General features: G+C 37.8%; 1 protein-coding gene across 4 annotated transcripts in view; it reads right to left on the bottom strand.

Annotated features, from left to right (window-relative positions):
- The window catches only part of MSH3 (mutS homolog 3), a 188,583-nt gene that overhangs the window by 81,248 nt on the left and 87,848 nt on the right, over window positions 1-19,487 (bottom strand). For all 4 annotated transcript variants that reach the window (XM_087862031.1, XM_087862032.1, XM_087862030.1 and 1 more), the window contains exons 14-15: window positions 4,572-4,759; window positions 3,654-3,822 (exon numbers count right to left, since the gene is read on the bottom strand). In XM_087862031.1, the coding sequence (XP_087718157.1) occupies window positions 3,654-3,822; window positions 4,572-4,759 (357 nt within the window). The remainder of the gene's footprint in view (window positions 1-3,653; window positions 3,823-4,571; window positions 4,760-19,487) is intronic.

Genomic DNA, 19,487 nt, shown 5'->3' on the forward strand with positions numbered 1-19,487 from the left:
GTTACAGAAAAGGAAACTAACTAAAATTGGAAATTAACATATATTTCAGAAATCTTAGAAAATTCTCATAGCACCTTTCCCTGCTCTATAGTTCCTGACTACTGTTTCTCAGGTGTTGATACAAGAAGTATGCCTTGATTTGTTCTAGCAATTTCTCATGTCCTCCCGGGATTCAATTCTGTCTTGGTTAAAAGTTAGATACTGTTACTCAAACTACAGCCTGTCATATCACTGGACTCGCATCATTGCTAAGTTTGCTTAATTTACTCCAGAAACTGCTCTCTGTTTTCTCCAATACCACACTTAACCCGTTCCTACTCTCCCTCTTTTCTTTCTTCTCTCTCAAGAATTTTCAATTTTTTTTTCTTTAGAAGTAAGATTTAATAGAGAATGCTTTTCACATCTTAAACACACTAAGCAGAATTTGGATGTGCTGCATGCTATGAATTAATAAAAAATTTTTCTAAATATTTCCCCCCAATATTTCTTCCCTTTTCCTTAAGAATAATACTACTTACCAATACTGCCCCAAATCTAAATATCATCCCATATGCACTCCATATTTGATTCAAGCTTAAAAGATGATTCTCCGTATACATAAATATGAGAAAAACTATCACAGAGGCAGTGAGCTAAGTTTCTGCTTTTGTTATTTTCTTACAAATACTTTCAGAGTCAGAGATAGTAACACACATGGTCAATAAGGCTTATAGTGTTCTAATAAGTACATAAAAACTAGGAACAGAGGTGAAAAAGGAAAGTTGTCAAAAGTATCACTGGCTTGACAATCTATTTATTTTTACCAATAATAAAATCGATGCACTGCGTGGGACTGCTAGAACGGGTTTTTAAAAAATTATTACAAAGTTATAAAATTTCAGAACAGAAGGGTATAAAATAAGAAGCACATACAAAATAATGGTTTTCCTGCCTTCCTCTCTCACTTCTCAGAGGTAATCATATTTGACGGAGTCTGTTCTTGGTCCTGTAAGTATCGTTAAATAATTTGCTGATACCATTAGTATAATTTTCTAAAAGAGAATTTGACTATAACAATGCTGAATATCGAGAATTCATTTGTTGTTTGAATAGAATCACTAATTCTCAAAAAATGTTATAAAAGTGATTCTGTATTGATATACTATTCAATTTCTATAGGTTTTTATTTTTAAAAAAATTTTTTTTAAAGATTTTATTTATTTATTTATTTGAGAGAGAGAGAGAGACAGCCAGCGAGAGAGGGAACACAAGCAGGGGGAGTGGGAGAGGAAGAAGCAGGCTCCCAGCGGAGCAGGGAGCTTGATGCAGGGCTCGATCCCAGAACCCTGGGATCAGGCCCTGAGCCAAAGGCAGACACTTAACGACTGAGCCACCCAGGCGCCCCTCTATAGGTTTTTAAGAACCAGTAAGAAATCATCCCACAATTAATAACTAAGAAATTTCCTGCCTCACACTCATCACCTTAACTTAATAAAGGTTAAGTAAGGAATAAGATAATTTATATCTCCCTAATTATTTGTAGTCCAATTATTTCATCTCTCTACTGTGCTTTTTCTTAAACTTCACTGCCACATGATTAAAAGAAAAAAAAAAATCTAATCTACTATCCCTTATGAATTCCTGACCAGTTTTCCCCATTTTCACTGTAAAACTGCCAGCTGGACCCAGGACTATCTTCCCAAGACTTAAGCTTTATTTTATTTTATTTATTTATTTTTTAAGATTTTATTTATTTATGTGACAGAGAGACAGCCAGCGAGAGAGGGAACACAGCAGGGGAGTGGGAGAGGAAGAAGCAGGCTCCCAGCGGAGGAGCCCGATGTGGGACTCGATCCCAGAACGCCAGGATCACGCCCTGAGCCGAAGGCAGACGCTTAACGACTACACTACCCAGGCGTCCCCTAAGCTTTATTTTAGTTTGCATAGTATGAGCTCTAAAATGCCTAGGTTTCGTAAAATAAAACCCAAGACGTTGATAATCCCTGTGTTAATATTTGTGAGTAGAGTGAAATAAGACACTGGTAGAAAGACTGGAGTCAGGGAGGACTGGGCTTCTGACTTAGATAACTCACCTAACTACTCTAACCCTCCCTTAGATTCACTACAAAATAGGAATAACCCCTTTCTGTGTTGTTACAAATGTTAAGTAATATATGTACAGTGCTTAGCACCATGCTGATCAAGTGCTTGACAAATGGTAACTATAGTAACAGTAGAATATGAATAACATTTACATAGTGCTTAATGTACGATTAAAAAGAGTTCCATATATTTTAACTCAATTGGTCTTTGGAGAAGTCTCACCACACAAGAGATTCTGCCTTGGTCACATAGCTTGTAAGTGGGGTAAGTGACACTTACACACCCAGCTTTTTCCTACTGTAACCACTTTTCTACTATGTTTCTTTTATTAATGTTATTAAGCAGTTTTGGTCATCTCATTTTCAACAAATAGCCCAGAATAGTGGTCCTAAGGTCACTTGTTCGCTTTGCAAGGTCCTGACTGCAAAGTGAAACCAAGTGATGTAATTAAGTATTTGGCTCGGAGGGGGCAACTAAGTATAAATATTGTCAAATTATTTTTCTGTTATATAGACTTCTGTGTGGACTACACTGTGAAAGGTCTGCCTGAGTCCAAAAGATTTCATTTGAGGCCAAAAGACAGATTGACTGAATCAATGGTCTATTAAATGGCACAAGATTAATAAATATTTTAATAAAGATTATAATCTGCTGTAGGGTTTCTTATTTCAAATAATTACACAATCAGCAGTCTTTTGATCGAATATATAAAGTAATGCAAATGTTTAAAAATTTTATTTGAAATTAAGCTCTTCCCCACTAGAAAAAATATCTTTTTAAAATCCTGAATAAAATGTTCATCCTGAGGAAATTACTCACAAATTTCCTAATGTGCTACTTTAACGAAGTAGAATTTCTCAAATTCCCTCAGTTAGAATCTCTATATTTTATTAAACATAAGATATAGAAGTAGCGTGCCTCAAGACTCAGAATAAGACCAAAGGATACAACCACATTTAAAAAGCATACGTCCTCCTGATTCTCACTCAGATATTAATACCATCAAACTTTAAACCGAAGTATGCATACCAAAAACCACACTCTGAGCATCACTCACATCATCTTATGGAAGACTCACTAATTGTAGGTTTTCGCTCTAGTTTTTTGGTTTGTTTTTTTCTTGCTATTTGTTCTCTAGCAGCTTCAGAAGGAAGCCCTGCCTTTTTAATCACTGTGTGATCCAATCAACACAGGTGGTTCACTTTGTATTATTTCATTACCTGCAGGCCAGAGATCAAAGACTAACTTCTCTCTCCTGGATTTAGGGTAAATGAATCCTGTAAGTTATTATTTATAAGAGTCACGTTTTCTAGAATACAATTTCAACAAACAATATTAAAACATATGTAATATTAAGTTGCATGATTTTACCAAGACAGTAAATAAACACACAAAATGCTGTTATTAAAATAATTCTTACCAAAACAAAGTATTACATTATATTTCCAAGGAACAAAAGAGAAAATCTGAAAACAAACTTTCATCCTATCCTCGGACTTTTGTTTACATTTTAAAACAGCTTTCCTACTTTGAGATAAACAAACGCAAAATAAAAGTACGTTTGACATTACCTCCTGTCCTGACACTGTCACATATTGTATAGAAGGGTTTTTTAGTATTTTTCGTATTTCTTGCAAATGTATTTGGATCTTGTCAGTAACTTCTTGAATTTCATCCTTCCTCTTTTTTATTAAAGGGAAGTCAGTAAGGTCGTTGAATAATTCAGTTTTATTCCCAGTTCTAAAAAATGAAACAAATGCAAATACATACACTGAAGCATACTACCTATACCAGTTAGCAATTATTTTTCACAGCATGATAAAATACCAAAGGGTTGGCAATCAGGAAAACAAGGCTCTAATTCCAGCTCTGTCACTAAGTATTTATGGTTGGTTTCTTAATTTCTTTGAAGACAGACAAAATTATTTGTCTAAACATCATTTTCATTTTGCAAGTTCATGATTCCCATGGTGAAAATGAGAGATAAAATTAAATATTTGTTTCTCACCTATGCAGAAAATAAACACAGAAGTAAATACTGTCTTTTTTCCCCCTTTTATACAGAGTTCTTTGTGGGATGCACTGTAAAACAACTACCTCATAAAGGATTATTTTGCTTCTGTGGTTTCTAAATATAAGGCAGACTACCACTGGATATCTAGGAAATAAGTGTAAGCTGCCATCTGACTCCCACTTTTGAACCAATAAACTGCTACTACCTGCTCTGCCTGGGCTTTATCTTTTCATCATCTGGTACCTGCAGAAGTACTGTATCTGTCCTAGATACTGAACTGCCTAAGTTTTAGATGGTGGAGGGTTACTTCCAGCTATCATAGACAGCATTTAGCATCCCACCACTTTTCTAATTTCACATGCAACTTCTACCATTACCGCGAGGGAAGCTTACGATTCGAATCCACACAACAAATGGCAAATCTATTAGTTCCTTCTTTCCAGCAGTGACAGTAATCGAAGAGTCTACTACTTACTTGGCAGCTTGTTCATTAAGTATCCTTAAGTAATGCTCCACTGGACTGAGGAGCTCAGGAATTTCTAAAATAAACGTCTGGAGCAAGTCTGACCGAACGTGGGAATTAACAGCAGGTATCAATGCTTGAAATTCTGACTTCAGGTGATACAGGGTTTTGACAATCAAGAAGAACTCTTGCGTAGAGCACTGAAAAAGAAATATTTTTTAGCTAAATAACATAAGATATATGAACATGAAGTTTAATTAGTGGTCTTTATTTTTTTTTAATTAATGGTCTTTTTAAAGTTAGAATCAGAAGAAAAGAAAATTTTAATTTACTCTATAAACTAGTTCATTGAAATAAAGTATTGTTCATACCTTCTAAGTGTTAAATCAATAGTTCGAACACTTTATGACATTTTAAAACTCTAAAGAAAATAATTTGGGCCAGGGAGAATAAAGCCAATACTTGTTCAATAATTTTTCGTTTTAAAATATATTGACCATATAGCAAAAATACAGTAAACAATGTCAAAAACAGAAAGGACAATTCTGCGGAAATAGCTGCAAGACATGTGAGAAATAAATGGCAAAATTCTTCCCAGTATAATGAGCTCTTCTTACAAATCGACCCGGAAAAGATGAATAATCCAAAGAATAATGGCTAAGTGAACTGAATATGCAGCTCATAAAAAAAAAAGAATGTCCAATAAGCACAATTAACCTCACACATAATTATAACAAGCGAATTAAAATGACAAGATAGCATTTGTCATTTACCAGAATGCCAAAGATTTAAAAACCTGATAATAGCTAAGTCACACAGGATATTAAAAAAGACACTTTTATATACAATTAGTAGAGGCATAAGCTCTTTGAAGAGTAAAGTGCATATACCCTTTGACTAAATAATTCCATTCTTAAAAATTAAACAAAAACTATACTTTAACAGGTAGTGAAAAAGTATGTGTATCTGAATTTTTTTTTTAAAGATTTTATTTATTTATCTGACAGAGATAGAGACAGCCAGCGAGAGAGGGAACATAAGCAGGGGGAGTGGGAGAGGAAGAAGCAGGCTCATAGCGGAGGAGCCTGATGTGGGGCTTGATCCCATAACGCCGGGATCACGCCCTGAGCCGAAGGCAGACTCTTAACCACTGTGCCACCCAGGCGCCCCCTGAATATTTATAGTAGCACTACTGGTAATAATATTAAAAAGATGAATAGGAAACAAGTATCTAACAACTGGGATCTTATTAGGAAAAGCTCCTACAACGTAATAGTATTAAACAATTAAAAAATTAAGACATCTGTACATACTGATGTACAGATCAACATGGAACTCCATAATTTCAACATATATTAAATATACATAGAATAAGTTTATACTATATACCATATGTGTATTTATACAGTAAATTTTCATTTTTGATTCTTCATATTATATGCATTATTCTACATAAATTAAAATATAAATAAAAAATATCTGGAAGGGTACACATGTTAACTTATTCTAGTTACCTCTGGGTGGTGTGTATTCAGGGGGAAATTAGAGGAAAACGTGTTATTCTTTCTTTCATACCTTTATATACACTGTTGCAATTTTTAAATATGAACATGAATAATTTTTACTTTTGGAACTTCTGATTAAAAGAATAAGCTGAACGTGTACACCTAAATTTCACACCATCTTGAAACTACAGTCCAAGGCATAAAACCTCAAGAATAACTAGAAGAAAAGACAACAGTAACAATGTCTTAGAAGCTATAAAGTAAATGGATAAGACTTAGAAGATTCAAAATATTAGCATTTTAAGCTGGCTGCAAGGAAAACCAGGACCCAACTTGAGTCACACCAAGAATCCTAAAAGACTCAGAAACCGGTGGCACAAATTATCTTTGGAAGTGGAAGCCGGGGGTGGGTGGGTGGGTGGGTATAACATGGAGGGTTGTAAATCAATTAAGAAGAAATTATCCCTCAATATTCTATTCCTCTCCATGCCACTGAGCAACCACTATTTTCCTACCCAACAAAAAACTAATTTCATCCTCTGGAGAAGGGAAAACATAGAGTACCAACCATCCTGAGGCACAGTGAAAGATGAGAATACCACCAAAAGCAAGCGATTAAAATAAAAGAAAATGGAGATTCCCCATTGCCTCCATCCAGCTCCCAAAACACTGTTAGCCATTCAGGAGGCTAAAAGAGTCCCTGGGGAATCTCACAGGCCCAAGAGGAAAATTCTGAAGATATTAAAGCAGTTCACCCCAAAAATGGATCAGCCAGTATACTATACAGTTCACCTCTTATTATGCAAGCCATGTTCAACTATAGAGACCTTCCTATGAGCATTTTACCTCTCCACTCTTTAAAAACGATCAGGCATAAGATAAAAAATTCTAATGTGAAATGAAAAAGCCAAAACGATCAATCAATCAATCAATCAACAAATACTAGAGGGAACACAGCCTATACCATAGAAGAAAATGTCTTTAAAAAAAGCCAGTATCACTGTTGGTCGGAATGCAAGCTAGTATAGCCACTCTGGAAAACAGTATGGAGGGTCGCAAAAAAGTTGAACATAGAGCTACCCTATTGATCCACCAATTGCATTACTGGGTATTTACCCCAAAGGTACAAATAAACTGATCCAAAGGGGCACCTGCATCCCCATATTTATAGCAGCAATGTCCATAATAGCCAAACTATGGAAAGAGCCCAGATGCCCATTGACAAATGAATGGATAATGAAGATGTGGTATACATATACAATGGAATAAAACTCAGCCATCAAAAAAATGAAATCTTGCCACCTGCAATGACGTGGATGTAACAAGAGGGTATAATGCTAAGCGAAATAAGACAATCACAGAAATACAATTATACGATCTCCCTCATGTGGAATTTAAGAAACAAAACAGGATCATAGGGGAAGGGAGGGAAAAATAAAACAAGACAAAATCAAAGAGGGAGACAAACCATAAGACTCTTAATCATAGGAAACAAACTGAGGGTTGCTGGAGGGGTGGGGGGTGGGGGAATGGGATAACTATGTGATGGACATTAAGTAGGGCACATGATGTAATGAACACTGGGTATTATATAAGACTGATGAATCACTGAACTCAACCTCTGAAACTAATAATAATATATTATATGTCAATTAAAAACACAATAAAAATAAATAAATAAACTTAAAAAACCAATATCCTAAGTTAAAAAGAGAATAAAGCAATCATGAAACAAGAAGGGGATACTCTTTTTTTTTTTTAAAGGAACATTCAGAGAACATTATTCAATCAATTCAAATAAAAGAATTGTAAAAAAGAAAGAACCAAAAAATAACTCAGGAAAATCTCCCAGAACTTGGTTGCCAGATTGAAAGGCTCAATACAAGGTATGAAAAAAGAACCAAATCATGGCAAATCATCATGAAATTTCAGAACACTGGATGAAAAGAAAATGTTTCGATTTCTAGAAGGAGAGAAAAAAAATCACATCAAGAATCAGGAATCAGATTACTCAACAAAAACAACAGAAGCTAGAAGACAATGGAATAACATAAACTTCTAAAGGAAAATAATTTATAGCCTAAAATTTTATTCCCAGTCAAACTACCAATCAAATGTGAGTAGAAAACAAGACATTTCCAGGTGTGCCTGGGTGGCTCAGTTTGGTTAAGCATTTGCCTTCTGCTCAGATCATAATCCCAAGGGTCCTGGAATCAATCCCTGTGTTGGGCTCCCTGCTCAGTAGAGAGCCTGCTACTCCCTCTCCCTCTGCCCCTCCCCCTGCACATGCACTCATGCTCTTTCTTTCCCTCTCTCCCTTGCTCCATCTCAAATAAATAAATAAAATCTTCAAAAAAAAATGAAAGAAAGAGAAAAGAAAACAAGACATTTCCAAACATCAACATTTCAAAACATTTGCTGTTGATCCTCGAACAACACAGGTTTGAATAGTGCAGGTCCACTTCTACACAGATTTTTTGGGGTAAATACTACCGTACCGCAAATGTATTTTTCTCCTTTTCAAAAAAAAATTTTTTATATTATGATTTTCTTCACATCTTTTCCCTAGCTTACTTTATTGAAAGAAGATAGCATATAATAAAATATAACACACAAAATGTGTTAATCAACTATCATTAAAGCTTCAGGTCAACAGCAGGCTATTAGTAGTTAAGTTCTGGGGGAGTCAAAAGTTATACATAGATTTTCAACTGTACAGGGGTCAATGCCCTTAACTCCTGTGCTGTTCAAGGGAGGTGAGGTCAGCCGTACTACCAATAACCTTTCTCAGGATGCTTCTAGAGAATACACTCTATCAGAATGAAGTAATAAGCCAAAGGAAGACACAGAATTCAGAAAAATTGAACAGAAGATTCAATTCAAGGGAAATAAATCAAAGAAAGTAGCTTCACAACTAGCATAGAGGGCAACCAGTCTAGGTTGGACCAGGTAAAATGAAATAGAATATTTGATGAAAATAAGTACCTGGAGATGAGAAGATGATTTAGGGTTGAGCTAATGTTAAGTACACATAATTAACAATATACATAAAATGAGTTAACACTAAGGACACATTTAGAAAGATTTATTAACTAAAAGGAATGAAGTAAATTATGCAAAACAAAATAAGAAGTTAGGTCCGACTGAATAAACGTTGAATCTAAAGTATATGATAAAGTATCTCTTCCCCAGAGTTAAGATGGTGGAGGAGTAGGGGACCCCTTTTTCAGCCGGTCCCCTGAGTCGAGCTGGATAGGTACCAGACCAGCCTGAACACCCACGGAATCAGCCTGAGACACAGGAAGATACATCTGGATCTCTACAAATGAACATCTCCAGCGATGAGTATTGAGGTACAAAGCGGGGAGCCATGAAACCGCGCACAGATATCGGAAGATAAACGGAAGGGGGAGGGAGCCGTCGCGTTCGGGCGCCGGGAAGCGGTAGCCACCTGCACGGGGGAGCGGGCGGACTCATGGACGGCAAGCGAGAGAGCGGACTGAGACCATGAGCCGGGAGCGCGCGCCACCAGACTGAAATGGAGCTCCGGTGTGCTCACTGGAACGAGACTGAGACCAGGAGCTCTGGAGTGCAAGGGGGCGGCTGGCGGCTGGTGGCAGTGTTAGAAACACAAAGGACAGAGACGCACCGGCCCTGGAAGTGAGGGCTGGGACGCCGGGTGTGGGGCGCACATCCCAGGACGCTGCAGGGTTGAGCAGCACCAACAGAAACAGAGTTAAAGTGGCCAGAACATCAGTGGAGAACGGTCCGAGATCCCTCTGTTCTGAGACAGAGGCTGAGATTCGGCCACTGCTGCTCTGACTCTCAGAAGAGGCACAGCAAACCGCCAGGAAAAGCCGCCAGAGAACAAAAGCCTGGAAATACCGGCTCACAGTGTGCCCATCACCATCCCCCCTCGCAGGGGACAGAGACTCTACCCAAACAGGGTTGCCTGAGTATCGGCACGGCAGGCCCCTCCCCCAGAAGGCAGGCTGAAAAATCAAGAAGCCCACATCCCTAAAATCCCTATAAAAAAGTGTGTACTGCATGGGTTCTGGTCAATAATTTGGGCTCTGGACAACCCCACAACCTCTCCTCATCAGAACCATGAGAAGGAGAAATTCCCCCCAGCAAAGAAAAGACAATGAGTCTGTGGCCTCTGCCACAGAACTAATGCATATGGATATAACCAAATTATCAGAAATGGAATTCAGAGTAACAATGGTCAAGATGATGTGTAGACTTGAATAGAATTAACGAAAATGTTAATGAGAATATAGAATCTCTAAGGGCCGAAATGAGAGCGAATCTGGAAGAAATTAAAAATTCTATGAGCCAAATGCAGTCAAAACTAGAGGCTCTGATGGCCATGGTGAATGAGGCAGAAGAAAGTATCAGCGAATTGGAGGATGGGTTAGTAGAAGAGAAAGCTAAAATAGAATCTAGACTCAAAAAATCCACTCTCATAAATGTAGGTTACGGGAGATTACTGACTCAATGAAACGTTCCAATGTCAGAATCATTGGCATCCCCGAGGGGGGTGAGAAAAACAGAGGTCTAGAATAGATATTGAACAAATTGTAGCTGCAAACTTCCCTAATCTAGCAAGGGAAACAAACATTCACGTCCAAGAGGCAGAGAGGACCCCTCCCAAGATCAACCACGACAAACCTATGCCACGTCACGTCATAGTGCATATCACAAATATTAGATCCCAGGATACAGTATTGAAAGCGGCCAGGGCAAAGAAATTTCTCACGAACCAAGGCAAAGCTATCAGAATTACGTCAGACCTGTCTACACAGACCTGGAATGAGAGAAAGGGTTGGGGGGGGCATTTTTAAACTCTTTCAGAGAAAAACATGCAGCCAAGGATCCTTTATCCAGCAAGGCTGTCATTCAGAATTGATGGAGAAATAAAGACCTTCCAGAATCTCCAGTCATTGACCAATTTCGTAACCACGAAACCAGCCCTACAGGAGATATTGAGGGGGGTTCTATAAAAGTAAAAAGGCCCCAAGAGTGATACAGAACAGAAAGTCACAATCGATAGAAACAAAGAATTTACTGACAACACGGCATCATTAAAAAAATATCTCTCAATAATCAGTCTCAATGTAAATGCTCCCATAAAACGCCACAGGGTTGCAGATTGGATAAAAAGACATTACCCATCCATTTGCTGTCTACAAGAGACTCATTTTGAACCTAAAGGTACATTCAGACTGAAAGTAAAGGGATGGAATACCATCTTTCATGCCAATGGACCTCAAAAGAAAGCTGGGGTAGCAATTCTCATAGCAGACAGACTGGATTTTTAACTAAAGACTATAGTTAGAGACACAGAAGGGCACTATATTATTCTTTTTTTTTTTTTTTAGATTTATTTATTTATTTATTTGACAGAGAGACAGCCAGTGAGAGAGGGAACACAAGCAGGGGGAGTGGGAGAGGAAGAAGCAGGCTCATAGCGGAGGAGCCTGATGTGGGGCTCAATCCCATAACATCGGGATCACGCCCTGAGCCGAAGGCAGACGCTTAACCGCTGTGCCACCCAGGCGCCCCGGGCACTATATTATTCTTAAAGGATATATCCAACAAGTGGATATGATGATTATAAATATATATGCCCCCAACAGGGGCGCAGCAAGATACACAAGCCAACTCTTATCCAGAATAAAGAGATATATAGATAAAAATACGTTAATAGTAGGGGACCTCAACACTCCACTATCAGAAATAGACAGAGCACCCATGCAGAAAATCGACAAAGAAACAAGGGCTTTGAATGCCATACTCGACGAGTTGGACCTCATTGACATATACAGAACACTACACCCCAGAACCAAAGAATACTCATTCTATTCTAATGCCCATGGAACTTTCTCAAGAATGGACCATGTTCTGGGGCACAAAACAGGTCTCAACCGATACCAAAAGACTGAAATTATTCCCTGCATATTCTCAGACCACAATGCTTTGAAATTGGAAGTCAACCACAAGGAAAAATTTGGAAGAAACTCAAACACTTGGAGACTAAGAACCATCCTGCTCAGGAATGATTCGATAAACCAGGAAATCAAAAATCAATTTAAACAATTTATGCAGACCAACGAAAATGAAAACACAACGGTCCAAAACCTATGGGATACTGCAAAGGCAGTCCTAAGGGGGAAATACATAGCCATCCAAGCCTCACTCAAAAGAATAGAAAAATCTAAAATGCAGTTTTTATACTCTCACCTCAAGAAGCTGGAACAGCAACAGAGGGACAGGCCTAATCCACACACAAGGAAGTAGTTGACCAAGATTAGAGCAGAAATCAATGAATTAGAAACCAGGAGTACGGTAGAGCAGATCCACAGAACTAGAAGCTGGTTCTTTGAGAGAATGAATAAAATTGACAGACTGCTGGGAAGACTTATCCAAAAGAATAGAGAAAGGACCCAAATTAATAAAATTATGAATGAAAAAGGAGAGGTCACAACCAATACCAATGAAATTGGAAGGGTTATTAGAAACTTTTATCAACAGCTTTATGCCAATAAATTAAGCAATCTGGAAGAGATGGAGGCCTTCCTGGAAACCTATAAACTACTGAGACTGAAAGAGGAAGAAATTGATTTTTTAAACAGGCCAATTAATTATGAAGTGATTGAGTCAGTGATAAAAAACCTTCCAAAAAACAAAACTCCAGGCCCGGATGATTTTCCTGGGGAATTCTACCAAACATTCAAAGAAGAAATAATACCTATTCTCCTAAAGCTATTTCAAAAAATAGAAACAGAAGGAAAGCTACCAAACTCATTCTATGAGGCCAATATTACCTTGATCCCCAAACCAGGCAAAGACCCCCTCAAAAAGGAGAATTACAGACCGATCTCCCTAATGAATATGGACGCCAAAATCCTCAACAAGATACTTGCTAATAGAATCCAACAGTACATTAAAAGGATTATCCATCATGACCAAGTGGGATTCATACCTGGGATGCAAGCGTGGTTCAATATTCGCAAATCAATCAGCGTCATACATCATATCAACAAGAAAAGACTCAGGAACCATATGATCCTCTCAATCGATGCCGAAAAAGCATTTGACAAAATACAGCATCCTTTCCTGATTAAAACCCTTCAGAGTGTAGGAATAGAAGGTACATTTCTCAATCTCATAAAAGCCATCTATGAAAAGCCTACTGCAAATATTATTCTCAATGGGGAAAAGCTGGAAGCCTTTCCCTTAAGATCAGGAACTCGACAAGGATGCCCACTCTCGCCACTATTATTCAACATAGTACTAGAAGTCCTTGCAACAGCAATCAGACAACAAAAAGGGATCAAAGGTATTCAAATCGGCAAAGAAGAAGTCAAAATGTCTCTCTTCGCAGATGACATGATACTCTATATGGAAAACCCAAAAGAATCCACTCCCAAACTATTAGAAGTTATAGAGCCATTCAGTAATGTGGCGGGATACAAAAGCAATGCTCAGAAATCAGTTGCATTTCTATACACGAATAATGAGACTGAAGAAAGAGAAATTAGGGAATCCATCCCATTTACAATAGCACCAAAAACCATACGTTACCTTGGAATTAACTTAACCAGAGACGTAAAGGACCTATATTCTAGAATCTATAAATCACTCTTGAAAGACATTGAGAAAGACACAAAAAGATGGAAAAATATTCCATGCTCATGGATGGGAAGAATTAACATAGTCAAAATGTCCATGCTACCCAGAGCAATCTACACTTCCAATGCTATCCCGATCAAAATACCGATGACATTTTTCAAAGAACTGGAGCAAATAGTCCTCAAATTATATGGAACCAGAAAAGGCCCCGAATCGCCAAGGAACTGTTGAAAAGGAAAAACAAAGCTGGGGGCATCACAATGCTGGATTTCGAGCTGTACTGATCACAGACAGCATGGTAGTGGCACAAGGGCAGACACATAGACCAATGGAACAGAACAGAGAACCCAGAAATGGACCCTTGGCTCTTTGGGCAACTAATCTTTGATAAAGCTGGAAAAAACATCCGGTGGAAAAAAGACAGTCTCTTCAATAAATGGTGCTGGGAAAATTGGACAACTACATGCAAAAGAATGAAACTTGACCACTCTCTCACACCATACACAAAGATAAACTCCAAATGGATGAAAGACCTCGATGTGAGACAGGAATCCATCAAAATCATAGAGGAAAACATAGGCAGCAACCTGTACGACATCGGCCAAAGCAACCTTTTTCATGACACAGCTCCAAAGGCAAGAGAAACAAAAGATAAAATGAACTTGTGGGGCTTCATCAAGATAAAAATCTTCTGCACAGCCAAGGAGACAGTCAAAAAATCTAAGAGGCAGCCCATGGAATGGGAGAATATATTTGCAAATGACGCTACAGATAAAAGACTGGTATCCAAGATCTACAAAGAACTTCTCAAACTCAATACACGAGAAACAAATAAACAAATCATATAATAATGGTCAGAAGATATGAACAGACACTTTTTCAATGATGACATACAAATGGCTAACAGACACATGAAAAAATGTTCCAAATCATTAGCCATCAGGAAAATTCAAATCAAAACCACACTAAGATACCACCTTACGCCAGTCAGAATGGCAAAAATAGACAAGGCAAGAAACAACAATTGCTGGAGAGGATGTGGAGAAAGGGGATCCCTCCTACATTGTTGGTGGGAATGCAAGTTGGTACAGCCACTCTGGAAAACAGTGTGGAGGTCCCTTAAAAAGTTAAAAATTGAGCTACCCTATGACCCAGCCATTGCACTACTGGGTATTTACCCCAAAGATACAGACGTAGTGAAGAGAAGGGCCATGTGCACCCCAATGTTCATAGCAGCATTGTCCACAATAGCTAAATCGTGGAAGGAACCGAGATGCCCTTCAACAGATGACTGGATTAAGAAGTTGTGGTCCATATATATAATGGAATATTACTCAGCTATCAGAAAGAACGAGTTCTCAACATTTGCTGCAACATGGACGGCATTGGAGGAGATAATGCTAAGTGAAATAAGTCAAGCAGAGAAAGACAATTATCATATGATTTTTCTCATCTATGGAACATAAGAACTAGGAAGATCGGTAGGGGAAGAAAGGGATAAAGAAACGGGGGGTAATCAGAAGGGGGAATGAAGCATGAGAGACTATGGACTCTGAGAAACAAACTGAGGACTTCAGAGGGGAGGGGGGTAGGGGAATGGGATAGGCCGGTGATGGGTAGTAAGGAGGGCACGTATTGCATGGTGCACTGGGTGTTATACGCAACTAATGAATCATCGAACTTTACATCAGAAACCAGGGATGTACTGTATGGTGACTAACGGAATATAATAAAAAAACATTAAAAAAAAAAACTAATGATGTTCTGTATGGTAACACAACATAGTAAAATTTTTACAGAAAGAAAAAAAAAAGTATCTCTTCCCCAGAAAAGTCACCGTATGATGGGAAAGATACATATAGGAAGCTGGATTTTTGTAATCTGGAGCCTAGAAGTTTTTTGGCCAACAGTCAATAGTTAATTATTAAATAGATACATTCTAACAAAAGTGAAAAACGAAAAGTAAACATTTCAATACAACTTTTGATTAATAATCCCATAATTACTGTAATTTGAGACACAAGAAAGGGATTGATTTTTCACCCTCAGATATAAAATTTTAGTCAGCAACAGAAGCAAAGTGAAAACAAAGTGCTTGGCAGTCAAGTTTTAAATGCCCAAGGCAGGTTGTTTTCAAGTTTCTTAAACAAAATAACTTAACAGAATTGCCAGTAAGCTGAAGAGCAGGGTGAAGTAGTAGCTCCTGGAGTCACTCATGTTCAACCCCATTTCCAGCAGCAAATTTCTCTGTGGAAGAGCTTTAGCACACATCCATAAGTGTGGAAACGGGTCATCATGGGACTGGAAGAACTCCAGCCTAAGTTCCATAGTGAGAACGTGGCTTTAGGCTTATACCAGTCTGGCCAAGAAATTATTCTTGTCTACAAAATTCTGGAAACACTCTCCTCTAACATTTACTAAGTGCTATAATCCTTTAAATGTATTCACCAATCTTAGCAGTTATGTATCATTTTCTTACAAAATAGTTCTTGGGCAAAGTTAATATGGGTTTCTAAGACTCACGCTGTTTTCTAAGATTTGAATTTGAAGTTTTACTATAAGATACTAATTATATATATATATGTTTAGTAAAATACTTTTACTAATAAAGAAATGTTTGTTTTGTTTCAGGGTCGGCCTTCTTGGTATCTTCTATTATCATCGACATGAAAATAACTATTTGTGACTATTCCATGGCACTTTCCACACAGCCATATGGCCTAGGCTTACCATTTCCACAATATCCAAACAGTGTTCCTAACCATTTTATGAATTTTACATAATTGGCACAGTCTGTACCCAGGATATCACTCACCATTTGGTGCATACAGCAGAAGCTTATTTAGAGTAATCTAATGATAAAGAACAGACATGTGTTTGATGGTGTGTTCCAAGAGCCAGCTAACTAATCTATAAAAATTTGGTTTAAAGCATTTAGACTTCCTAGAGTTGGTCTGTTACCAAGTCATTTCTAATCCTCACTTTTCAAATCAATCTTCAGGCACACTTGTGTAAACATTAAAACAGCAATAAGGAACAACTTCTGAGTGAGTCAGAAGTTCCTTCACTAAAGTAGAGTTTGAAACTCTAAAACAAAAGTCATTCTTGGTTACTTTTAAAATGTAATTTTAATTATATGTAAAATCTAAAAAAAAAAAAAAAAAAAGGCAAACCCAGAGATGCAGAGAATAGATTTGTGGTTGCCAGAGGTGGGCCGTGGAGGGCAAGTGCATGAAATGGGTGAAGATGATCAAAAGGTACAAACTTCCAATTATAAAATAAATAAATGCTGGAGATGTAATATATAGCATGGAAACTGTAGTTAATAATACTGCATTGTATTCCGAACACTGCTAAGAGAGTATGTCTTTAAAGTTCTCATCATAAGAAAAAGAAGGCTTTGTAAATATGTGTGGTGATGAACATTAATTTGACCTACTGTGATTATTTCTGAATATATACATATATCAAACCACTGATTATGTGGCACATCACAATACATACATACATACAATGCTATATGTCAATTATATCTCATTTTAAAAAAAGAATTAGATTCTGACTTTTATCAGAGTTTTAAAACTTTTGTAAATACACAAATCTTCTGAATTGAAAACATCAAAGTAAAGTTTAAAAAGAGGAAGCAAAGCACAACAGAAATCACAGCACCATGGAAAGATGCTTCTGTCTTGATGCCATGGATACTCTGACTCAGCTCTTTTAGTCAGGAATTAATAATCTTCTCAGCTTTGTCCCTATTTTTTCTTGAGAAAAACAAAAATCTTTAACGACTATCAGCGAATCCTTTCAAGCAGTGAAGACAAGGTGCTTGGAGACCTACTGCCTGATGAAGGGTAATATGCACTGATTGTCAGGCACCGCACCAATGATACAACCTAACAAATGGTTTGACATCCACTCTGTAACCTCAAAAATGTCAACCATAAAACTTTCAGCTACACTAGGTTCCCCCCTTATCTATGGGGGATATGTTCCAAGACCTCCAGTGGATACCTGAAACCACAGATAGTACCTAACCCCATATGTACTGTTTTTTCCTACACGTACATACCTATGATAAAGTTTAATTGATCAACTAGGCACCGTCAGAGACGCACAATAATAATCAAGTAGAACAATTACAACGATATACTGTAATAAGCTATATGAACGTGGTTTCTGTCAAAATATAGTATACTGTACTCACCCTTCTTCTTATGTGAGATGATAAAATACCTAGTGATGAGATGAAGTGAGGCGAATGTTGTAGGCACTGTGACACAGAGTTACGCTATTACTGACCTTGTGACAATATATATCGGAAGGTGACCACCTACTTCTGGACTGCTGTTGATGGCGGGTAACTGGAACCGCAGATAACGGGGCGGTACGGTATCAGGACAACCTCTGTTACTGCCAGCAAAACACCACAAGGGCACCAACTCCTGGTACAAAAGACTCCACTGACCCCGTAACCAACTCATGCATTCTTCCTGAGGGATTAGTATTTCCCAATTCTGGCTTATTCTTTGTTTTCAAATTTAGCTGAAGCATATGGAGCAGTTACATAAGTCCTCTTGGGCACTGCAAGTATTCTCAGAAGCAGTACTTATCGTTCCAGTAAAACTTTGTGGGGGAAAGGACTAAAAAAAGTAAAGACTAATGAAAAATTGGTCACAACTAAAATGTGGGCACATAAAAATTGTTCTACAATAAAATTATTACATTGGCAAGGATTTACATTTGGGCAGAAAATAAAGATGGCTTATGTCAGGATAACCAGGAAAAAAATGTAATGGTAGTCAAAACTACTACATCAAAAATGGTCACGTCCCAAGTGTACCACTAAAAACCTAGTATAGGACCCTGGTTTAAAGACTAATTCTGTCCCTTACTAACACAAGCTACTAACTCTCTTCTCAGCATCATCATTTTATCCAAGGTAATGAAAACCACTAAAAACCTAGTATAGGACCCTGGTTTAAAGACTAATTCTGTCCCTTACTAACAAGCTACTAACTCTCTTCTCAGCATCATCATTTTATCCAAGGTAATATAAAGCAGTATACACAGTCCCCCCACCCACCTCCCCTTTGGTAACCATCAGTTTGCTCTCTCTAATTAAGAGTCTCCTTGGGGCACCTGAGCGGCTCAGACAGTTAAGTGTCTGCCTTCAGCCCAAGTTATCATCTCAGGGTCCTGCTCAGCAGAGAGTCTGCTTCTCCCTCTCCCTCTGTCCCTGCACCCCACATGTGCTCTCTCTCAAATAAATAAATAAATAAATAAATAAATAAATAAATAAATAAATAAAATCCTTTAAAAAGAGTCTCTTTCATGGTTTGCTCACTCTTTTTCCCCCCAATGCTCATTTGTTTTGCTTCTTAAATTCTACATGAGTGAAATCATATGGTTATTTGTCTTTTCTGACTTTTTTCATTTAGCATAATATTCTCTAAGCTCCATCCACAACCTTACAAATGACAAGATTTTGTTCTTTTTTATGGCCAAGTAATATTCCCCCCCCGTGTGTGTGTGTGTGTGTGTGTGTGTGTGTGTGTGTGTGTGTGTGTATCCATTGTGTGTGTATATATACATATTACATATTCTTTACCAATTCATCAGTTGATGGACATTTCATCAGTGGTTTTTTTTTTTTAAAGACTTTATTTATTTATTTGACAGAGATAGAGACAACCAGCGAGAGAAGGAACACAAGCAGGGGGAGTGGGAGAGGAAGAAGCAGGCTCCTAGTGGAGGAGCCTGACGTGGGGCTCGATCCCGTAACGCC

Source organism: Ursus americanus, chromosome 5 (assembly GCF_024610735.1).
Source record: "Ursus americanus isolate L20-20 chromosome 5, mUrsAme1.1.p, whole genome shotgun sequence".
Lineage (NCBI taxonomy): Eukaryota > Metazoa > Chordata > Mammalia > Carnivora > Ursidae > Ursus > Ursus americanus.